The sequence below is a fragment of the Protopterus annectens genome, chromosome 11.part0, assembly GCF_019279795.1.
Source record: "Protopterus annectens isolate FY-2018-M chromosome 11.part0, PAN1.0, whole genome shotgun sequence".
Taxonomy (NCBI): domain Eukaryota; kingdom Metazoa; phylum Chordata; order Ceratodontiformes; family Protopteridae; genus Protopterus; species Protopterus annectens.
The window spans coordinates 1,521,575,968-1,521,601,335 of record NC_056745.1 but is presented as its reverse complement, the minus strand read 5'-3'; the positions used below and the strand labels follow the sequence as shown (position 1 = coordinate 1,521,601,335).

The following is a 25,368-nucleotide window of genomic DNA, read 5'->3' as shown; positions in this document are numbered from 1 at the left end:
TTGTGAAAAGCAAACCAGTTGTATTTTAAATTTTTGGGGATTTTTTTCAATTTTGTTATGTGAAACCACATTTGAGCCTTGTTAGCAAGATATTGTGTGTGCTATAAGTACAAGAGAACTAAAGAAAATTTGGATGCACTGCTGATAAGGCTGGAAGGAAATTGGTATCTGTAAACCGTTTACATTTATTTTGAACAACACTAGAAGTCTGAATAATAAATCCCTTCACTTTGAAGATACTGTTGTTGAAGAGGGTATAAATGTTTGCGTTGTCACAGTGACGTAGGTTAGTCTGGATAATCTATCATGTGACTTTTATGGATATGCATGGTACCCCATCACAGGTGGGTAAAAGTCTGGAAGTGGTGTTTCTGTTTATCATCAGCTACATGCCTGTCTTAGGTTAAAATTTGCTACATATGGGATTATTTCAATAAGTTTATATGTGAAAAAACAACACATCATGGTTGTAGGATTTTTTAAAAGTTTTGCTCTGTTTTTCAGAGAGTTCATTGAGTTAAATCATATTTCAGCAGATTTGCAATTGCTGCAGCAGGTGTTCTGTATGCTGGCCTAAAATGTCCTTGTGTGGGTACTAAGCCTTTACCTCATCAACAACTTTAAAATGAATTTATACCCTGTCACTTCCTGAGTTATACGCATATAATATTTGTGTCTGTCAAGGTTTTGTTAAAGTTTTAACTACATTTTCATCGTAACAGATGCTTATGTTAACATGATGATGGATGTACATAGTCAAAATAGATCATTATAGCAATAACCCACGCCTGGGTGTGGGTAATGCTAAACAAAGACAACCGTAAAATCCAGCATTACCCACACCCAGAAGTGGGTTATTGCTATTTAAGAAAAATACTATTTTGAAAATATGGCGATAATCTTCTCTTCTTTGCCCTTCACTCTTGTCCTGTGTTCGGTTCGGAGGAAGTTCTGATGTATGCGCACGCCTCGCGGTACATCGAGCTTTGCAAAGCAACGAGAACGCAAGTTCTCCGTTGCTTTTGTCTCGCTATGTTAAATGGGTTTAACATGGCGAGACAAAAGCAACGGAGATCGCAAGATCTCCGTTACTTACACTGTAACGCTATGTTAAAGGAGTTTAACAGCGTTTAAAAAGCAACGGAGATCTCCGTTGCTTTTTCTCTGTGTCGCTATGTTAAACTCTTTTAACATAGAGACAGTTATTAACGGAAAAGTCCGGCGACGGACCTTTTCCGTTAGTATATTGACGGCACGCTGGTTGGGCTGGCCAATCAGCGTGCACGTTTTTAGGGTAGGCATTGTATAATACTAAATAACATTACTTTGTTGCGATCAAAAGTAATGGAAGTTCTTAGCTGTCTGTTCCTATAGCAGTTCTGCCCCTATGTAACTGGACAGTTTGTATTGCTCTGTATGCAGTAAGGATTTTGCATGACTTTTATGATTTCTTTAGATTTATCTTTGCTGCTTTATTAGTATTTTTATTCAGCTGAATTGAGTTTGTGACGTTATTGCCTCTTTTAACATTTGGCATTCTGAAGTGGGATTTTCATCTGAGTTCTAAAAGCAGGTAAAAGGAGTTATCCTAGCTGCTAACAGAGTACATGCTATAATTGTTTGCAATAGAGAGACCTAGAAATACCTGTGAAAGTTGACTGACGTTTATGTAAGTGGTGGGGGTTAAAGGGCATCATCTGCTTCTTCAAATGTTATGGTCTAGTTTTATGTCCTTCAGGATATATGCCCTTTGTACTGTGTAGTTGTCAGTATTTACTGTGCATGCCTGTGTTTTTGCAAGTAGGTTAATATGGAGTCATTGATTAGTGTAATAATACCGAAACATTTACTGTTGGATGAATTTACAAAATGATTATTAATAAACTTTTTAACTGTATAGGCGTTAGGTTAAAAAAAATTAACAGCTTGTTAAAATGTATCTTTTAACATTTTCATGAAAGCTTTGCATTTAAAATGATATAACAAATGCCTGTGGATGCGAACAGTATGCTATCCATCTTGTAAATCTCATTAAAATGATTTTATAGAGGATTGTAACTTTACTGTATCTAAATACATGTAATATATATATTGTTTCCCTCTTGACAGGTCTGGGATGGGACAAAATGCTCATACCCTTCTTGGAGAGTATTTGTGGAAGGCAGTGCCCTTGAAGGAGATGAAGCTTTTATCCATAAGCTTTGTAATCTCACAGTAGATATTCTAGTTTATGACAACCACACACTGGAGACAAAATGTCTGAAGGTAATGTATCAAAACAGAAGTGTTGTATCATTGTTCCAGGGGTAGAAGTAAGTGCTGTGACATCAGCATGTAATATGTCATTAGATTTGTGACATTATTGTCCATTTTAGCATTTGACATTCCGAAGCAGGCTTTTCTTCAGAGTTCCAAAACCAGTTAAAGGCGTTATCTAAACTGCTAAACAAACATGTGCTATAATTGTTTGCTGCTGCGCCCTTTTTAATACAATTTGTGCACTTGCTTTGCATGTGTTGTTGAGTAATGAAGGTGAGTCGTTAGTCTCCACTGTATAAGAAAAAGTATCACTTCCTTGAACTATTTGTTGATATTCTACTGTGGACTTAAATATAACTTGAATAATGCTGACATGCTTTGTGTGAGAAACATTGGTTAGGGCATCGGAGGCACTCTACCAGTTTCTGGAACGTGACTCAGTAGGTGGCACAAAGAAACTCTATCAAGTTGCAAGGCAGCGACAGATAAAGAAGATTGTCAGACACCATTTATAAGGGATTCCAACAACAACCTGCTCACCCACCCACAGGACATCAAAGGCAGATGGAAGCAGTACTCACTGCAGCTTCTAAATAAAGAAAACCCCACAGAAGTTGTACTACCCCAGACACAGCCTACAGTGAGATTAGAAGAGGATCCCATACCAGAACAAGTAAGAACAGCACTAAGGAAAATAAAGTCAGGGAAAGCAGCAGGCTCATGTCACAGTAGATATGATAAAGATGCTGGGTGAGATAGAGGAGAAATGGCTCCTGAGGGTATTAATAGCAGTGTGGAGGGAAAGGAGTATCCCAGATGACTGGAGAATACGACTATTTGTGCCAGTGTACAATAACAAAGGGGACATCCACAACTGTGGGCAGTACAGAGGTATTAAACTCCTGTTATTGCATGAAAGCTCTGGAGAGGGTGATTGTTAAATGGACATGTGGGGTCGTAGAAGGTAAGATGGGAGATGACCAGTTCGGATTGAGATCAGGATGCAGCACCACTGACCCAATATTCACAGCGATACAGATACTTGAGAAGAAGCTAGAGATGAGGAAAGAGTCCAACTGGGCATTCCTAGACTTGGAGAAAGCATATGACAAGGTCCCAAGAAAGCTGATTTTGGCAGTACTGTGGTGGTTCAAAGTCCCAGATACATTGGTAGAATTAGTGCTGGCTATGTACAAGGACCCATAAGTACAAACAGTGTTCAGTCTCACAGAGGGGTTCCCAGTGGGAGTAATTGTACATCAGGGTTTATCTCTGAGCCCACTGCTGCATACCGATGATGAACTGTCTTAGCAAACAGGTTGGAGGGGACAGATCAACAGAGTTGCTGCATGCAGACAGTGTAGGATTACTGGCAGACTCTGAGCAAGAACTTCAGCAAAGGATAGGGGAATGGAATGCAAAACCAAATCCATATTGGATGAAACTAAGCACAGGTAAAACAGTGGTAATGGCAGCAAATTGGGAAAATCAGAAGAAGCTGAGAATTGAGATAGACGGGAAGACAGTGGAATGGGTTAACACCTTCAGGTATCTGGGAGGGGTGGTTGATGAGAAGCTAAGTTTGAATGAAGAGGTCAAAGCTAGAAGCAGAGGAGCTGCAGCCAACAGACACAGTGTGTCAGGGGTAGTGTGTGTCAGAAGAATGCCAAAGAAACTGAAAAGTAAGGTGTACAAAACAGTGGTGAGACCAGTACTGCTGGGCAGTAAAGGCAGAACAGATGAGGAAGCTAGAGGTGATGGAAATGAAGTGCCTGAGAAGGGTGGTAGGATCCATATGAAAAAATGAGGACATAAGAGCAATAGACAAAGTAGCTCCAATTGCAGAAAAGATCAAAGAGAACAGATTAAGGTGGCTTGGAAATGTGCAGAAAAGCAAAAGACATTCTGGTTAAGATTTGGGACAGACCGGAAGAAGGTAAGAGGAAACAGTCATCCAGCAAAGAGGTAGATGGATTGTGTGACGAAAGGTCTGCAACAGTCAGGTATTAGTGTTGAAAAAGACAGGAGTGTAATATTGAATCAAGAGAGTGGGCAACAGTTAACATGACGCTCCAGAGAGTTGGCAACAGTTAACATGACGCTCCAGAGAGTTGGCGACAGTTAACATGGCACCCCAACCCCATGTAGAAAAAGGGGGTTGGTGACGATGATGATTAGGATGAACAGCTACTGTTATGTTTTTCCGCAAAGTCATAAAAGTGACATTTTTGGCCACATTCTAAGTTCAACTTGCAATGTGCACCTTATTATCAGAATTTTACAGGGTCAGATCCCAAAAGACTTGCTGCCAGTGTAAGTGACTTACTTTGGTGTAAGGTCTTTCTATAAACAGGCTTACATTGGGGACCAGATTCCAAAAGGCCTGCTGTCAGTGTAAGTGACTTACTTTGCTCTAAGGCCTTTCTGTAAACAGGTTTACACTGGGGACCAGATTCCAAAAGGCCTGCTGTCAGTGTCAGTGTAAGTGACTTACTTTGCTCTAAGGCCTTTCTGTAAACAGGTTTACACTGGGGACCAGATTCCAAAAGGCCTGCTGTCAGTGTAAGTGACTTACTTTGGTGTAAGGCCTTTCTATAAACAGGCTTACACTGGGGACCAGATTCCAAAAGGCCTGCTGTCAATGTAAGTGACTTACTTTGGTGTAAGGCCTTTCTGTAAACAGGCTTACACTAGGGTCCAGATTCCTAAAGGGTTGCTGTCAGTGTAAGTGACTTACTTTGGTGTAAGGCCTTTCTGTAAACAGGCTTACACTGGGGACCAGATTCCAAAAGGCCTGCTGTCAGTGTAAGTGACTTACTTTGGTGTAAGTCCATTCTATAAACAGGCTTACACTAGGGTCCAGATTCCTAAAGGGTTGCTGTCAGTGTAAGTGACTTACTTTGGTTAAACAAAGCAGCCACTTACAGTGAGAGCAAGTCTTTTGTAATCAGACCCATAATGTTGCACCACTTAGGGTTTTATATCCTAGCATCATCATGATAGGGTTTACCTTGGTACGTAGTCGTGCCACCATTTATTTATTTTATTTTTATTTAACATTTGTTGTCCATGTTTATCTCAGCTGCTTCTCACAGAGAAGTCGGCATAAGTAGAAGTCGTACAACATCCTTGATGACACTTTACTCCTTCACTAATGCCATTTTTCTGCTCTATCCCAAAATTCCAGCAACATGCAAGATATCTTTTGGAAGAATAAACAGTGTTGGTGTTAGAGAAGGACAGGAGCGGGGCTGTTGCTTTAGGCGTTTTTTTGAAGTTTGTACGTGTTTTTTGAGTCATTCATGACCATGTGTATGGACTGAACATAAAGACCCTTTTTAGCCATGACCGAAACAAGGCAATAGTTGGAAACAAGCAGACTTCTTGAAAGCATGAATTACATACAGTATAAAAGTATTTAGTTGTTGTTTGCCTTTCGGCTTTTCCTGATTAGTGGTCACCACAGCGGAACTCCGGTCTGCTAATGATTGGCAGTTGGTTTTTATGGTGTCGAGTTGCCAGCCCGACGCCCAACCTTCAACGAAGGCATGCCCATTCAACACATGTCTTTCGAACGCCCACTCTACCGCGGGGAGGACATGCAGACTCCACACAGAAGGCACTCCCAACCCAAGCCGAGAATCGAACGGGAGAACCTCTTGCTGTGAGGCAACAACGCTACCGCTGCACCACCGCGAAAGTATAACAGTATTTAGTACTAATTCTATATGCATGCTCTCGTGTACATACAGTCAAAGGTCAGTGGTAAATGTTGCTTTGAAAAGGTCATTGATAAAAACGACATTCTTTGTAATTGTAGTACGCATGATGAACTTAAACAATAGTAATATGAAAATCAAAATTGGTGAAATGGTCATACTCAAAAAAGTACTGATTTTAGGTACCTTTGTGATTTTTCTGAATTTTATGGCCTATAAGTTAATTTTAACTTTCTGGGGTAGATTTATAGGCAGCAGGAAGTAATCTGGGAAAATACATATCCCCTGGTTTAGTACAGTTGCAGACGTTGTTTACATGAATTAGGTAGATTAAGATGAGAAGCTCTAACATCAAGAACCCTTCCCTGAAGGTCACTGGTTGTATGTATACTATCCAGTTATAATCTGTCAAAGTTTCAGAATGTTCTTTCATGCCTGTGGATGTCCACACTGCTGTTCAGTTACATGCTGTAACATCGTACACCAGAAACATAGGCTTCTGTTATTATCAATTCTTTTTTACCTCTCAGAGTTCTGATCTCAGAATCTGATGAGTTACAGTGTCCATGTGGTCATAAGATTGCCAGAAAAGACCTGCATCTGCATAGCTCTTGTTGACTGGAAGAGCACTGACTGCACAGGATGTTTCACTGGCAATTCAGATGTGTTCATGTTCTCTAGAAGGAGAAGCCTCTTGCTTACCTCTCAATCCAAAAGATGGAGTCTTTCAAGAGCTCATCACACAGGGGCTGGTAGAAGGGCCCATTTTGTTACTGCATACAATAATCAGAGCATCTCTACAGGTGATAAACACTCAGGCAGGTGACAGCATAGTCCTCCTGTAGGTAAAATGGTGTCCATGCAGATGCAGATCTTGTCTTCGGCTAGCAAGGTTCTTGAGCCTGTGCCCATCTGGATAGGGACCAGTCTTTTTGTATGTTACCTGACATACATGGCATCCTTGGTTGTCTGGCTGTGGACTGTAGACAAGTGTCATCAGCCTGTGAGCTTTTCACATTCCCATGGAAGTGAATAGAGCTGATGTACTCTGTAAGCTGTTTGTCCAGTCCTCTTATTTGGACCACAGGTATTTCATAGTCATTGTGCATGCATCTGCTATTTCTGTGTACCATGACCCTGTGGGGGGGCAGGATTTAATTTTTTTAAAGGAGTGCTGCAGCTACATCCTCCTCTGGAGGAGCTCCTCATGCAGCATGGTAGATTACCCTGGTGGCTCTCATTTTCTTATTTAGGATCACTGAATTTCAGACTTATGTGTAAGGGACCATATCTGTGCTTTCAGAACTCTTGGATATCACTAGGATGAATTCAAATTCATCTTTGTTGTTAGAGAAGCCTTTTTGAGGCTTTTCTACAAATCAGGTAACAACAGTGTAGCTCAGAATGTATGTATTCCTTTAAGAAGCTTTCCATGGTTTGCACATGTGTATAAATGCTGAGCACGTGCGAGCCCGACTGCCATTTTGTAGAGCGCTGTTGAGATGTAAGCATGCATGTATGTAATGATCTGTCAATTAATCAGTTTGTTTATATTTTATGTTGCTGCTATGCATCCTGATGTGTTTCTATAAAATAAAGCATATAAACGAACTACCCCACCTGTTCATCTTGAATCATAACATAGGACGAGTGACATGGTGTCAGAATGGGATCCAGAATCAAGACCAAAAGGCACTCAGTTAATGTTAGAGGAATATAAAGGAATGGATCATCCCTACTGAACATACAACTCGCAAAACAGGTCAGAAATTAATTTCATGTACTAAAACTTGCTTAAGTGATTTCTTACTTGAAGAATATAAAGCGAAGAACTCAGAACGCTCAAAACAAATTTCTAGTTAAATGAAATGTCCAAAACTACGATATATTGATAAAAATATTCAAAATAGTTACGAATATGTTTGAAATAATGTCCAAATTGCATAAAATGTATAAAATAAGGAAAACTACCACATTTTTTCACTATATTCTACTTTTTCGAATTAAAGTTATTCGAGATATCCAAAGTATACAGAGTGTTCACAAGTTTGTGCAATATTGCAGTGCAGTTATTTCACAAAATACAGCCATTTCAAAGCATATTTCACAAAGTACAGTATGTCAAAGAGTTTACTGTGCATTTGAATGTTATTACAAGTACCTGGTGTGTGTGCCTGTTCGTACATAATTACAAGAGCCATATTTGTGCTGTGTTTTACTGAAATTTGTTGGCATAACAGAAGGCTTTCGCAGACCAGCTGCACTTGTATTTGATAGTAATATTGCAGAGAATTGGGGATGTTTAAGCAAGAGTGTGATATTTTCATACAAGATGAATTTTCTGATAAAGATGCATGTGTGTACAAAGGCATTTATTCTGTTTAATTTAGCCGGTTCATAAGCCAAAGAGAGAGAGCGTTCATTTGTATATGCACCTGCTGTGTTTCCAGGAGAGAGGGAAAACTCGTCATATAGTGGTACTGGCTGAAAGAAGTGCTTAAAACGTAAATTTAGAGAGATGTCTAATCCCCAAATGAATAAATGAAAAGGCATTTATTTTACACAAGGAATCAAAATCCTGCACAAACTTTTGCAGCACATATAACTGACTTGAGAAACAAAGCTAAAACATGCAGATTTGGTGATTTAAGGGATGATTTGATGAAAGGGAGACTTGTATGTGGTATTAAAGATGATACTGTGAGAAAGACTTTTCTTTATGACAGTGATTTAACTTTGAAAAAGGCCATTGAGCTTTGTCAGATATATGAGCTCACAGAAAAAGCACACAGATATGCTTACAAATGAGAAATGCATGCTTCCAGTATCTTCTAGTGCTAATATTGATAGTATGCAGCACATGGTTAAAAGAAACAGGCCCAAGCACATGACAGCAACTGTGAGTCCTCTAACAATCCCTGGTAAACCCTGTAGCTTTCTAGTAAATTCCAGAGCATGCACATTCTCAGTGAAGCACAAGAGTGAGTCCGCAAACTCGAAGCAGGATGTTCATCGTGTTTCACTGTTGCAGTCATTACAATTGGGTTATCCTGCTGGCAGGCTACCCGCAGTCGGCCTGAATTACAAAGTCTAGGTCCGGTGACGATTGCTGTCGCCTCCTCCCTGACGTCAGTGTGCCAGGGGTATAAAAGATGCAGCCAACGCCATTTTCTTCAGTCTTTCTTGCCGCGCGGTGCCCGAAGCAAAAGCAGTTCGCAAGTGCCGGTCGGCCGACTCCTGAGATTTTCAAATTCGAATTTCAGATCTGAAGTCTTCATTAAAGCTAAGTACCCCATTGGGGAAACTTTTTTCTTGCTCCAGACCGATGTCAGAAAAAGTTAATAATTGTATTTCTTGTGTGAAGCAAATACCTCATAAGGATTTTCATTCTTACTGTATTCCTTGCGTAGGCCCTTACCACGACGTTGCTAGTTGTCAGTTATGTGCTACCGGAGTTTATAAAAAGCGCAAAGAAAAAGAAAAGGACAGGCATCCGAGGTCCAAGACCGACGACGAGGCTACCGCTAGGCCTGTCGCTGGTTCGCCGGTTCTCAGTGAGGTGCTTTCGCAGCCCCTGACGCCCGCTACCTCAGAGCCACAGGCCGCTTCCGACTCCCACGTGGAGCTGACTAGGCCACTGGAAACTCAAGGTATTGGACACTCGGAAACTATTCCCTCAGATGGGTTCGGAGCAGCTGAGCAGGCATCGGCTTCTGAGGGTGTTTTCAGGCCTACACAGTTATATGTGAAACCTACTTCAGCTTCAAAGACAAAGACTAAAGCAGCTCTAAAGACAAAGAAACAAGTGCAACATTCTCTTGGACAGGCCTCCATGCCTAAAAAACAGATGCTTAAAATGGCCGAAGACCTAATTACTTTGATCAGGGGTTCCCATCCCCCTCCTGATAAGAGGCCTAGGCAAGAGATAGAATATGAATCTTCAGATCAGGTTTCCATTTCCTCTGATTCCTCTTCTGAACAGGAAAATTCTCTTCCTCCCTATGAGGATTCTGATGCTGAAGAATATATCCCTTCAGCCTCTCCTCCTGAGCATTTTTCTTTTGGGGAAACACTGCATACTATGAGGGAGCATTTCCACTGGGAGAGCCAGGATTACTCAGAATCCAAGAAAAGGCTCAGAGACTTCCTTTTATTACCTCAGCACAGGCCCCTTGCTATCCCTCCTGTTTTAGACATTGTAGATGATGTATTCTCAGAGTCTGTCTCCAGACTCTTTACCACCAGCTCCTGTTAAGCCAGACAGATACTACAGGGTTCCTGATTCACATACATTTCTTTATAAAAACCCTGCTGCTGACCCAGAAACTATATCTCAGGGTCCCAAAGGGGTCAAGGCTTCCACCGCAAAAAAAACTATCCCCTGTGATAGGGATTCTAGGGCCCTGGACAGATGGGAGAAAAAGATTTATACTTCTGCTACCTTGGTTGTAAGAGCTTTAAATTGCCAGTTTCATATGCTTAAATATCAGCAATATCTTATGTCACTGCTTAAACAGAAAATGTTGACAAATTCAGAATGTGCAGAAAACAAGGAAATGCAGGATTTATTGCATGTAGCTGAACAAGTGGGAAAGCATACTTTGCAGTGTGGTTTTGATTCTCTATAGGCCTCCTGCAGGGCCGCTGTTACAGGTTCTGTCATTAGGAGGCATGCTTGGTTAAAAGAACAGAATCTGCCTGATCATGTTAAAGCAAAACTATTAGATGCTCCATTACAGCATGATACCTTGTTTGGTGGTAAAGCAGAAGAGGTGTTGAAGAAAATGGAGGATAAAGCTAAATCTATGTAAACAGTCAAGGATTTCTTGCAGGTACAGTTTCCCACATTTAGCAGGAACTGGCCTACAAAGAATTGGTCCTTTCCAGTGTCAGACAGGCCACAAAGAGGCAGATACAGACGCCCCAGAGGCAGATCACAACCCCAGGGCTCATACAGGCCTAAACAATAGGGTGCTTCTACCTCCAAACGCGGAGAGGAAAAATCACAGCTATACAGGAAACAGTCTCAATGACTTTCTTCTGCCAGCACCAAGCACTTATCTTCTGGCAGCCCCTTTGGGGGGAAAACTAGCACTTTTTTCACAAAATTGGCACATGATCACCCAGGACAAATGGGTCTTAAATATCGTGACACAAGGCTACAGGTTCCACTTTCACACCCTGCCAAGGCCAAACGGTATGCCAGACCTGCTATGCAACCAATGGGCAGAGGCACAAAAACAAGTTTTATCCCTCATGGACATGAGAGACATTCAGCTAGTACCACAGCAAGAGCAGGGACTGGGATTCCACTCAAGGCTATTCTTGGTGCCCAGAAAGGACAAAGCCTGGAGACCAGTACTGGACCTGTCTATCCTAAACACATTCCTGAATATTCCAAAATTCAAAATGTTAACTCTGCAGCAGCTTCTGCCCATGCTGGGCAAGAAGGCTTGGCTTGTGACTTTAGACCTAAAAGAGGCATACCTGCATGTCCCAATCAGACAATCATGCAGAAGATACCTCAGATTTATAGCTGGCGCAATGCACTACCCTACTGCGCACAGGGTCTTCACAAAATGGCTGGCACCAGTGATTGCATTTTGCAGACAAAGAGGAATACAAATATATCCTTACTTGGACGACTACCTTATTCAAGCAGAGAACAAGGACATCCTACAACAGCATCTGGCGTTTGTAAAAAGATTACTAACAGGTCTAGGGTACACAGTAAACGAAAAGAAATCAAAACTCGTACCCTCTCGAGAGATAATATTCCTGGGTGCAAGCTTAAATACAACTGCCCAGATGGCTTATCTCACGCCAGACAAACACAGACAACTGACTACTTATTTCAAAATGTTGGCAACAAAGACCCAGTTAATCTGCAAGAAAAATTCTGCAGGCTTTGGGCTTCATGGCATCCTGCATTCTCCTAATTCCATATGCAAGACTGCATATGAGGAAACTTCAATGGTATCTAAAAAGTGTTTGGACTCATTGCCACAGCCTGGAAACAATAATTACCCTCATTCCCTGCCTGCAACAGGAGTTTTGATGGTGGGCAAAAGCCTGTCACCACAACACGGGACAGCCATTTACCTTAGCCACAGCCAGGCAGACATTGACAACAGATGCATCAGATTATGCCTGGGGAGCCCATATGGCAGGAAGATGTATTCAGGGCACATGGTCCGCAAGTCAAATGCATCTACATGTCAATCAAAAAGAGATGCTAGCTGTTCAGAATGCCCTGACAGCCTTCAAGGATCTACTTCATCCAGGACAACTACTGATAAGGACGGATAATACTACAGTCATGTGGTACATAAACAAGCAGAGAGGCACACATTCTTACCCCCTCTGCAGACTAGCCATGAACTTGTGGGACACAGCATTGACTTAAAAAGTACATATGCAATCTCAATTCCTGCCAGGAAGGGCAAATACCCTGGCAGACGAACTAAGCGGAAACCTAATGGATCCCCACGAGTGGAAATTGGATCCACAAGTCTTCAGCATGATAACAAGGAACTGGGGATGTCCGGACATAGACCTGTTTGCCTCCCCTCACAACTATCAAATACAGAGATTCTGCACAAGGCCTTATCACAAGCAAGCATGGAAAGTGGATGCTCTATCTTTCAGCTGGAAAAACCTAACAGTATATGCTTTTCCTCCTCTGCCTCTCCTCCCCAAGGTACTCCTCAAGGTCAGACACGAGAGACCAAAAATGATACTGATTGCCCCAGACTGACCCCACCAGCACTGGTACCCAATCCTAAAGAGCTTGTCTCAATTCCCAACTTGGACATTACCTCAAATTCCTCACTTTTTGACCCAACAAGACAGTCAGATACTGCACAGCCATCTCAGGACCTTAAAGCTGGCAGCATGGCGGATAATGTAGCCAGTCAAGACACACCTCTCTCTAAAGCAGTGATGGCTGTTATTTTGGAAGTCAGGAGGCCTAGCACCAGAAAATCTTATGCAGAAAAATGGAAGAGATTCTGCGCTTGGAACCAGGCACAGGGTTTTAACACGATTGTTCCAAATATTCCTCAGATTTTGCAATACCTAACGGAGATGCTTGATAAAGGCCTTTCCTTTTTCATCAATTAAAATTCATGCCTCTGCCATTTCAGCTCATTACAATACAGAACCACCTATTTTTTTCTCATCCATTACTAAGGCAGTTCCTCAGAGGGGCCAACAACATAAGACCTCCAAGGAGAGCACCAATACCTGCATGGGACCTCAACTATGTCTTGGAAAAACTCACACTGCCTTCGTTTGAGCCAGCCTCTACAGCTGATATAAAATTCTTATCCTGGAAAACAGCTTTGCTCCTAGCAATAACCTCTGCTAGATGAGTCTCAGAGTTACAGGCACTCATGGCTGTGGAACCTTTTATTATTTTCCATCCTGACAGGGTTTCTCTGTGGACAAACCCTACATTTATGCCTAAGGTAGTGTCCAGTGTGGCCCTTAACCAAACAATCCATTTGCCTACCTTTTATCCAAACCCTCAGAATAAGGGTGAGAGAATTCTGTATTCTTTGGACATTCACAGGCAGCTACGCTTCTACTAGGACAGAACCAAAGCTTTCAGAAAGACTGAACAACTTCTAGTGGCGTATGCTGCAGGATCACAAGGAAAGCCTATCTCAAAGCAGACTATTTCGAAGTGGATAGGCCACTGCATTTGTTTCTGCTATTCACAGCATGGCAAATCAGTGCCTAAGGGCATTAGGCCGCATTCAACCAGAGCAGCAGCCACTTCAGCAGCCTTCCTCAGAGAAGTACCAAACAAAGACATCTTAGAGGCTGCAGCTTGGAGTTCAGTGCATACTTTTACAAAGCACTATCACTTACCTCTCAACTCTAATTCCAGGGCGGGTTTTGCCACTGCAGTTCTGCAGGGCCTGATAGCCTCTCCTAATCCTATTTAGCACCAGCCTCCCTACCTTAGCTTTGGGATTCAACCCAATTGTAATGACTGCAACAGTGAAACACGATGAACATAGTACAGTTGTGTACCTACCATAAATGTAGATGTTCTAGTGTATTCACTGTTGCAGTCCAGGTTATCCTCCCACCATCCCCCCTTTTCCTTTGCTGGGACTTATCTGTGCTTCTCTATTCTATACAACCTATGTGGTGTATTTGCTTGTAGATGAAGGAAAAGTTGTTGTTTGTGCATGCATGCTTATTGGCATAATTTAGCCTACCATTTTAGGGGCATCTGACATCTGGGGCAAGAAAACTGAAGAAAATGGCGCCGGCTGCATCTTTTATACCCCTGGTGCACTGACGTCAGGGAGGAGGCAACAGCAACCGACGCCGGACCTAGACTTTGGAATTAAGGCCGACTGCAGGTAGCCTGCCAGCAGGATAACCCAATTGTAATGACTGTAACAGTGAATACACTTGAACATCTACATTTGTGGTAGGTACACGACTGTACTTTCCTTCAGCCAGCCTCATAGTCAGCTGTTGTAATTCTGGTGGTAATTGTGTGTCTAAAAGAGAAAAGTGCTTAGATTTTGGTCAGCAATGCCACTGATGTAAAAAGTGGAATAATTTCTAAAGATTTTGTAAATCAAAAGAGGCACATTCTTTTATTAAAAGAGGACATTTAAAGAGACAAGTTGATCAATTAGAAAGCTGTGACCCTACTTTTTATGTTGATGGTGTGGTGTGTCTGTGCTTAATGAAACACTTGATTTACAGGCAAAGAATGAAGTATTTTGTACTATTCAGATAAATGGAAGAGACCCATAGAGCTCAAAGTTGACACAGGTTCAAAGTGCAATGTTATGTCAGCAGTACCATTTGCTAGAGTATGTGCTGCTGAGAAGTTTGATTTGGCAAAGTGTGTGAAGCTTGTTGCTTATGGTGGTGAAGAAATTCAAACTGAAGGTTCAGTAGTGCTTTCATGTTACTGTGCTGGGAACAGCTGTGACTTGCAATTTTATGTAGTCAAAAGGCACATGAAGTCATTATTAGGCCTCAGAGACAGTTTGTAAATGGGACTGCTTCCATTTAATAAGGAAGTCTACCATGTAAGCTTGAAAGGCTACTGATGTTCTTCGTGTTTCACTGTTGCAGTCATCACATTTGGCCCTACAACGTTTTCTTGGCATGGTTAACTAGTTCATTCCAGACTTGAGCCAACTTTCAGCACTGCTTAGAGATGTGACATGCAAAAATGTATCCTGGTCCTGGTTAGAACAACACCAGGGAGCATTTGGTGTCCTGAAACAGAAAATTGTCCGTCCACCAACTTTCCGATACTATGATGTTCACAAACCAGTAACTCTTTCTTGTGATGCTTTGAAATTTGGTCTTGGTGCAATCATTCTTCAAGAGGCTAGATCAGTAGGCTATGCATCCAAAACAATAACCCAAACCAAGATGCACTATGCATAGCTTGAGAAAGAACTCTTGGAAATTGTTTGCATGTTCGAAGTTCCATGATTGTATTTATGGCCGCTCAATTCAAATTGAAACAGATCACCAGTCTCTAGTCACTATTTTGAGAAAGCCTATGCATGCAGTTCCAGCCAGATTGCAAAGCAAGATGTTGAAATTGCAAAAGTATTATTTCATAATAAGAGTCAAAAAGGGTCCTGGCAATATCTGAATATAAGCCAAGCAAGAAAATGTGGTCTCCTACTTGGATAACTCTATATTATAACTATGTTAAATCATTAAACATAAATCCCCAGGCTCTCCCATTCTTGGACAAAAATAGTCTGAAGAACATGAAGTTACATAAAACAATTGGAGACAAAATTAAGACCCTGCAAAAAACACATTGAATTTATATAATGCCTTTATTATAATGCAATCTATATATGAATCCTAACCTTAGGATTAATGATAAAATGTTAAACTTAAAACCATACCCCTTGCTAAAGGAGCTGATAGTGTTAGACCTTTATTCTTATAGGAATCAATCCCTCACAGAGCTGAGAACAAATTTTAACATATCAAAACAATACCTAATTATGCTAAGATAAATCAGTGATGTGTGTGCCAGTATACTAAATAATCCTACAATCACACAGAGAGGCATAAGTTTAGTCAAAACACTCTGGTCTCTACTAACACTGAGAAAGAAAATGATACCCAGCTCTTACAAAACTCATTATGTCAATAAGGTACCAAGAAGTGATTCTTTTCTCAAAATACTGGCGTGGCATAGATCCACTAATTTCTAATGACCAAATGACTCAATCTGTTCAAATTACAAATAAATATATTCCCTTCAGAAAACTGAGCTACGCACAGTTCATGATACTAAATAATGCGTACCTTACCCCGACACTAATAAACAAATTTAAACCTGCTTCATCCCCCTTATGTCTACATTGTGATAGCCAGCTTGCTGACCTACTTCATGTATTCTGGAGCTGTAAATGCTCATAAAAACTCTGCTGTTCACTTAGTCAGATTAAGCAAAATGGGATATCAGAAATTTACATTATCCTGGAAATTTGCCCTATTATGTGTTCCCCCTGTGAGGCTAAAGAACGAACAAGAAAGAATATTAATTATATTATTCACACTTATAAAATATTATATTATGCTGAACTGGAAAGACAGAACTCAGATGTCTTGGAATGGATTCAGACAAATAGCTATTAGATACATAACAGCACACAGATTTTTAATGCATACTCAAAAATGAAACAGACATTTTGTTGAATTTTGGAACTCGCTAATGGATCACTGATATAATACCCACTGACTCCTACCAATGTCTAATTATTAAGGAATAAAACTGTTTTATTTCTACACTCTGTCCCCCCACACCTCTCCCTCTCCATCATTCACTTATAATCAATACAATTTGGGGCTACTTGTTATAATTCAGCCTAATTTTATACTTTCCCAATAGGAATCATTACATACCAAGTACACTTACAATGTCATCATATTGGTTGTGTTTTACTGGCAAAGCAGTACATTTGTATATATGTATGTAGTTTATTGAATGATTTAAAATTTTTCTCAAATTCTTTGCTAAGCACGTGATGACACCATCATGACACATTTCATTATACTTAATATTATTATCTAGCTATATTTGTTTTCTTGTCTTTGTTCCTGGTACTTAACATTATTGTCTAGCTATATTTGTTTTCTTGTCTTTGTTCCTGGTACTTAATATTATTGTCTAGCTATATTTGTTTTCTTGCCTTTGTTCCTGGTACTTAATATTACTGTCTAGCTATATTTGTTTTCTTGTCTTTGTTCCTGATACTTAATATTATTGTCTAGCTATATTTGTTTTCTTGTCTTTGTTCCTGGTACTTAATATTATTGTCTATCTATATTTGATGTTCTTCGTTTTCCATTGCTGCAGTCCTTACTATTGGGTATAGTCCGCGTCCAGTCGGCCCGAATACCAGAGTATAAGGCTGACGTCGGTCATGTCGCCTTAGACTGACGTCAGTACGTCAGGGTACTAATGCGCATGACCGACGTCATATCCTCAGTCTTTTTTGCCGCATGGTCCGATGCAGAAGCAGTTTTGCGAGTGCAGGTTGGCGTTCTGAGATATTTCCGAAACCGGAGTTTCAGACCGAATCAGAGTTGGCTAAGTACCCCGTTGGGGAACATTTTGGTTTTTCTTGCCTCAGTATTTAACCGGATGTCAGAAAAAGTGAATAACTGTATTTCTTGTGGGAAACAGATACCGCATAAGGATTTCCATACTTTGTGTATACCTTGTTTAGGGCCTGAGCACGACGTTGTTGGTTGCCGCTCTTGTGCTAGGTTTAACAAACGCACTATTAAGAGGAGGTTAGACTGTGCCAGGTTAGTGTTTGGGAAACGTTGTAATTATAAAATGCCGTCGGATGCTCCGACGCCCGCTTCGTCCAAGAAGCGCAAGGACAAAACAGCGAAGCCTAGGGTTGAAGAACCGGCAGTCCCGGACGTCGGTTCTTTAGGAGGCTCAGTGGAGCCAGAGGTTTTGCCAGGAGTTTCTATAGAGTCTCCGGCAGAAACTTTACTGTTACAGGATGTACCATCTCAGGAGGCAGGCCAGGCTGAGGGGGCTTCTCAGGTAACTATTCTTCCCTCTCTTCCCAAAGTAGTTAGAGCCTCTCCTTCTGTTGCTAAAACTTCTTTTAGAGGTAGGCCAAGTTCAGCTTCAGTGGGGGCTTCTCCTAGCTTTTCGGGTTCTGTACCTAAGAAACATATGCTTAAAATGGCAGAAGATTTGATTACTATGATTAGAGGTTCTATGGGCCCTCCTGATAAGAGGCCTAGGGTGGAACCAGAGTTTGCCAGTTTTGAACAGGGTTCAGAGGCTTCTGAGTCTTCTGCGGAAGATTTGCAGGAGTATCCTCCTTATTCTGATTCTGATGTGGATGATGCCACTCCTTCGGCTTCTCCTTCTGAGGATTTTTCATTTTCAGAGACTCTGCATTCCATGAGGGAGCACTTTAAATGGGAAGGCCAGGATTACTCTGATTCCAGGAAGAGGCTTAGGGAATTCTTGTTTTACCCCAGCATAGGCCCTTAGCTATACCTCCTGTGTTGACTGTGGTGGAAGATGTTTTGCAGAGGCTTCCCTGAACCCTGATTCTTTGCCTCCTGCTCCTGTTAAACCTGATAGGTACTATAGGGTGCCCGAAGCTCATAAGTATTTCTTTAAGAGTCCTAGCGGACCCAGAAACTGTTTCTCAGGGGCCTAAAGGTGTTAAAGCCTCTGTGGTTAAAAATCCTGTTCCCACTGACAAAGAGGCGAGGGCTTTGGATAGGTGGGGTAAGAAACTGTATACTTCTTCCACTCTAGCCATGAGAGCGTTGAATTGTCAGTTTCACATGCTGAAATATCAAAATTATCTCCTTTCACAATTGAAATCTAAGGTGGATGCTTTGGCGGAAGGTATTGAGTGTAAAGAGTTGCTGGATTTGGTTTATGTGTCTGAACAAGTGGGCAAGCATTCTTTGCAATGTGGCTTTGATGCTGTGCAGGCCTCCTCGAGGGTGGCTGCCACTAGTTCTGTTCTTCGCAGGCATGCCTGATTGAGGGATCAGAATTTAGCTGAGCATGTTAAGACAAGGATTTTGGATGCACCTTTACAGTCTGATGTGTTGTTTGGTTCACCTGTGGAAGCAGTTTTAAAGAAAATGGAGGACAAAGCTAAGTCTATGCAAACTGTTAAGGATTTTTTGCAGGTTCAGCCTCCGAAGTTTAGTAGAAATTGGCCTGCTAAGGGGTGGACATATCCTGCTTATGACTCCCAGTCTAGGGGTAGGTCTAGACGTGGTAGGGGCAGGGCTCAAGGTTCTTTTAGGCCTAGAACAGGGAGTTCACCTGCTCAGACTTCTGGTGAGGGCAGAGGTCAGTCCTTTGTAAACAGACCCAATGACCTGCCTTTTCAGCTGCCAGTAGATTCTCGTCTGGCAGCTCCTTTGGGAGGACGACTGTCTCTTTTCAAAGAAAATTGGGATTTAATTACTCACGACAGATGGGTGTTGGACATCATTCACCACGGTTACAGGTTTTATTTCCATACAATGCCCCCTTTCACAGGCATGCCAGACGTTCCTCCTCCACAAAGGCAAGAGGCTCACAAGCAAGTTTCTCAGTTACTCCAAATGGGGCCATTCAGCCAGTCCCTGTATCAGAAAGGGGCCTAGGATTTTATTCCGCATGTTCCTAGTACCAAAGAAGGGGAACAGCGTGGAGACCAATTTTGGATTTATCTCTCCTCAACACTTATCTGGACATTCCCAAGTTCAAGATGTTGACGTTACAACAGCTTTTACCTCTGCTGGGCAAAGATCACTGGATGGTAACTTTAGATCTCAAGGAAGCTTACCTTCATGTGCCTATCAGGCTAAGTTGCAGGAAGTATCTGCGGTTTCGAGCTGGAGATTCTCATTATCAGTTCTCTGCATTGCCCTTTGGCTTATCTACTGCCCAGAGTATTCACAAAGGTTCTGGCTCCAGTGATAGCTTACTTGAGGCTACAAGGAATTCAAATCTATCCTTACTTAGGCGATTGCCTGATTCTGGCTCAAGAAAAGGAAGACCTTCTACAGCATCTGGAATATGTTATAGCAGTGCTAAGATGCCTAGGGTATTCTGTGAACGAAATAAAGTCCAGTCTAGTACCCTCTCAAGACATGTGCTTTCTGGGTGTGAGACTGAATACAGCAGCCCAGATGGCATTTTAACCCCGGACAAACAAATGTGTCTATCACTTTACTTCCATCAACTTTCTCATCAGTCCGTGCTGACTGCAGGGACAGTCCTTCAAGCATTAGGGTTCATGGCATCTTGTATTCTGGTGCTTCCCAATGCCAAACTGCATATGAGGAAGTTACAATGGTATCTCAAAAATGTATGGACACAGCACTGCCAGGATTTGGACACTGTCATTCACATAATACCTTGCCTTCAAAGAGAATTTTTGTGGTGGGCTCAGGAATGTCACCTAAACAAGGGACTCTCTGTGACCCGGCCAGAGGCGAGTCAGATTTTAACGACAGATGCCTCGGACATTGCTTGGGGAGCTCATCTAAATGGACAGTGGATACAAGACAAGTGGCCTGCCAGACTACAGCATCTACATATCAACATGAAGGAGATGTTAGCAGTCCAGTTCGCATTACTGGCTTTCAAGGAGTTACTTCTTCCAGGACAGGTGTTGATTCTAACAGACAACACAACTGTCATGTGGTACATCAACAAGCAAGGGGGAACACATTCTTATCCTCTATGCAGGCAAGCAATGATTTTATGGGAGACTGCGCTAAGCTTGCAACTAACTCTTCAGGCAAGATTTCTGCCAGGAGCACAGAACTCCTTAGCAGATGTGTTAAGCAGACAAATCATGGATCCCCACGAGTGGAAACTGGATCTTCATGTATTTCAGAAATTGACAGTGTCATGGGGAACTCCAGACATAGATCTGTTCGCTTCTCCACTAAACCACCAGCTGCCAAAGTATTGCACAAAGGGGTTTCATCACACAGCTTGGAAAGTGGATGCTCTGTCTTTCAGTTGGGAAAACCTTCATGTGTATGCCTTTCCACCTCTGCCTCTTCTTCCAAAGGTACTATTAAAGGTCAGACAAGACAGGCCAAGGATGATTTTGATAGCTCCAGATTGGCCTCGGCAACACTGGTACCCACTACTACGGTGTCTGGTAAAGAAGCCTCCATGGCCTTTACCTCTGATTCCTCATCTGTTATCTCAGAAGGACGGTCATCTGCTCAATGTCAAGCTTCACTCTCTTCATCTAACAGCCTGGCATTTTCTGTGTTGAAACACAGCAGGTCTCAACTTCCTCAAAAAGTTTTAAATGTGATTATGGAAGCTAGACGACCTAGTACAAGGAGGGTGTACGCAGCAAAATGGAAGAGATTTTTATTTTGGAGTACAGCAAAGAATTTGGAGATTTCTGAACCTAATTTGAGTGTGGCTCTTCCATATCTTACTGAGTTATTGGACAAAGGGTTATCCTTCTCTTCTATTAAGATTCATGCTGCAGCACTTTCAGCTCACTATGATTGTGACCCACCTTTGTTTTCGCATCCTTTGTTCAAGCAGTTTCTTAGAGGGGCAAAGAATATAAGACCCCCACGTAGAGCTCCTACTCCTGCTTGGGATCTCAATTATGTGTTGGAAAAACTTACTCTACAACCTTTTGAGCCTGCAGCTACTGCTGAATTGAAATACTTGTCATGGAAGACTGCTTTTCTGTTGGCTATTACTTCTGCAAGGAGGGTGTCTGAGTTGCAGGCCCTTATGGCAGTAGAGCCCTTTTGGTTTTCCATAAGGATAGGGTATCATTACGTACTAATCCTTCCTTTATGCCTAAGGTGGTTTCTAGTGTGGCTTTAAACCAAACTATTCATTTGCCTACTTTTATGCAGACCCTCAAAATAAAGGGAAAAGATTTTGCACACTTTAGATGTACACAGGCAATTGCGTTATTATTTAAGCAGGACTAAGGATTTTAGGCAGTCTCAGCAGTTGTTTGTTTCTTTTGCTTTGAGTTCACAGGGCAAGCCTGTGTCAAAACAAACTATTTCTAGGTGGATTGGCTTTTGCATTGCATTTTGTTATTCCCATCATGGCAAGGAGATTCCAGCTGGGATTAGGCCTCATTCCACTAGGGCTACTGCCACTTCAACAGCATTTCTAAGGGGTGGCAACTAAGGATATTTTGGAAGCAGCTACTTGGAGTTCTGTGCATACTTTCTCTAAGCATTATCACCTTCCTATCTACTCTAAGTCTAGGGCTGGTTTTGCCACAGCTGTTTTGCAAGGCATGTTGTCAGCTCCTCCTTCTTTATGATTTGCCAGCCTCCCTTACCTCTGCTTTGGGATTCTACCCAATAGTAAGGACTGCAGCAATGGAAACGAAGAACATAGTACAGTTTTGTACCTACCATAAATGTAGATGTTCGAGGATTCCATTGCTGCAGTCCAATTTACCTCCCTCCTTCCCCTCTGTGTTTAGGGGTGGTTATGTAGGTGAGTTTACATGCTTCTATTTTTGTATATATTCTTGTATATATTGTACATGTTTTTGGTGCAGGTATTTTGGGCCTTGTCTTTTTGGGGTCTTCTGACATCTGGGGCAAGAAAAGACTGAGGATATGACGTCGGTCATGCGCATTAGTACCCTGACGTACTGACGCCAGTCTAAGGCGACATGACCGACGTCAGCCTTATACTCTGGTATTCGGGCCGACTGGACGCGGACTATACCCAATAGTAAGGACTGCAGCAATGGAATCCTCGAACATCTACATTTATGGTAGGTACAAAACTGTACTTTTTCTTGTCTTTGTTCCTGGTACTTAATATTATTATCTAGCTATATCTGTTTTCTTGTCTTTGTTCCTTGTATGTAATATTATTATCTAGCTATATTTGTTTTCTTGTCTTTGTTCCTGGTACTTAATATTATTGTCTAGCTATATTTGTTTTCTTGTCTTTGTTCCTGGTACTTAACATTATTGTCTAGCTATATTTGTTTTCTTGTCTTTGTTCCTGGTACTTAACATTATTGTCTAGCTATATTTGTTTTCTTGTCTTTGTTCCTGGTACTTAATATTACTGTCTAGCTATATTTGTTTTCTTGTCTTTGTTCCTGGTACTTAATATTATTGTCTAGCTATATTTGTTTTCTTGTCTTTGTTCCTGGTACTTAATATTATTGTCTAGCTATATTTGTTTTCTTGTCTTTGTTCCTTGTACGTAATATTACTGTCTAGCTATATTTATTTTCTTGTCTTTGTTCCTGGTACTTAATATTATTGTCTAGCTATATTTGTTTTCTTGTCTTTGTTCCTGGTACTTAATATTATTGTCTAGCTATATTTGTTTTCTTGTCTTTGTTCCTGGTACTTAATATTATTGTCTAGCTATATTTGTTTTCTTGTCTTTGTTCCTGGTACTTAATATTATTGTCTAGCTATATTTGTTTTCTTGTCTTTGTTCCTGGTACTTAACATTATTATGTAGCTATATTTGTTTTCTTGTTTTTGTTCCTGGTATTGAACTCAAATGGAAATGTCATTTAAGAAAAGTCAATAAAGAGATTGTTAAAAAAAGAAATTACAAAAGTATAATTTCATTCTTGTCTACACAAAAGGCAAACTTCTTTATCTTGCTGATACTTTATCCAGATTGCCCAGAAATACCACTGAACAGCATGAGAATACGAAACTTGATTTTTGAAGTCAGGGAAGTGAGAAATATTTCTTCCACACATCTTGATGAACTTGGAAGTCACACAGCCTCCGATCCAATTTTTCAAAAGCTCAACCACTTTGTCAGTCGGGGAAGGCCGTCAAAGCAATCTTGTTTACCTCATGATCTGCAGCCATATTTTCCTTACAGAGATGAGATTTTGTTTGACAATGGTATCATCATGAAAGGTCTGAAAGTGATTGTTCCAAAATCCTTACAAGAAGAGTAGCAGGAACTGACTCTACCAAAAGAAGGGTGAGAGGACTAATATTTTGGCCTTCGATGTCAAGGGATATTGAGTGAGTACTTTCATTTTGTTCTGTATGTAATACTACTAAGCCACATCAACAGAAAGAACCACTTCAGCTAAACCAGATTCCTGATCTACCTTGGTCAACAGTAGCCACAGATATTTTCGAATAGAATGGTCAACATTACTTGGTGTTAGTAGATTTTTATTCAGATTGGTTTGAGACTGACCAGCTTCCTAATCTAGCATCCAGTACTGTCATTACTAAGTTCAAGCATCATTTTGCAGTCCATGGTAGTCCGCACAAAGTTATTTCTGACAATGGTACACCGTTTACAAGCCAGCAGTTCAAGAGATATGCTGAAGAGTGGGACTTTACTCATGTTACGAGTAGCCCTGAGTACCTGCAGTCAAATGGTTTGGCAGAACTTGCAGTTGAAAGTGCAAAACAGTTATTAGAGAAGTCGAAACAAAACAATAGTGATGTTTTTCTGAATCTCCTGAATCTAAGAAACATTCCTTATGATAAACATCTTGGCTCACCTGCACAAAGCCTTTTGTCGAGACAAACCAGAACCACACTACCAATCAGTAGCAATCTTTTGGTTCCCTGTGCTAAGAACAACAAAGTAGTGAGAGCTCAACTCATGAAAAGGTGTTTGCCCCAAAAGTCCTATTATAAGTCCAGAAAACCGCTCAATTCATTAAAAGAAGGGGAGATATTGAGGATGCAGAAGTCCAAAGGTTTTGATCAGGTTGGAGTCATGAAAAGTGTATGTCCAGAGCCGATATCGTAGATTGTGGAAGTGGAAGGAGTTTAATTTAGATGGAATCGGAAACATTTGGTACCGGTATCCAAGCCTGTATTGCAGCATCTTGCCTGTGAAAGACTGTAGATGTCAGAGCGAGTTATCCAGTGTTTCAGAGGACATTCTAGTAAATATCCATGTTCCTGAGAAGATTCCCGAAACTCCTGAAACAGATTGTTTACCAGTAACTGTCCCTGTTGCTAACCCAGTCCTAATTGCTATATCACTAATCAGGTCACATTTCCAGACCATGTTCCAGATACATGGCAACGTGGACATGGACATTATGTATTTCTCAGTGTCTGTATAATTGCATGTCTTTTTCAGATGCCATTTTATTGTGGGCATTTCACTAAAGAGAGAGGATGTAGATCAGTATGTGTGTATACCTTTAAGAAGCTTTCCATGGGCTTGCACGTGTGTATAAATACTGAGCACGTGCAAACCTCTCTGTCATTTTGTAGAGAGTTGTTGAGATGTAAGCATGCATGGATGTATGTAATGGTGTGTCAGTTAATCAGTTTGTTTATATTTTATGTTGCTGCTATCCATCCTGATGTGTTTCTATGTACGAAAGCATATAAACAAATGATC

At 41.2% G+C, this 25,368-nt stretch overlaps 1 protein-coding gene across 1 annotated transcript in view; it reads left to right on the top strand.

The window, feature by feature from the left end:
• The window catches only part of LOC122815102 (protection of telomeres protein 1-like), a 1,603,082-nt gene that overhangs the window by 909,168 nt on the left and 668,546 nt on the right, over positions 1-25,368 (top strand). The window contains exon 9 of the mRNA XM_044087343.1: positions 2,110-2,265. Within this exon, the coding sequence (XP_043943278.1) occupies positions 2,110-2,265 (156 nt within the window). The remainder of the gene's footprint in view (positions 1-2,109; positions 2,266-25,368) is intronic.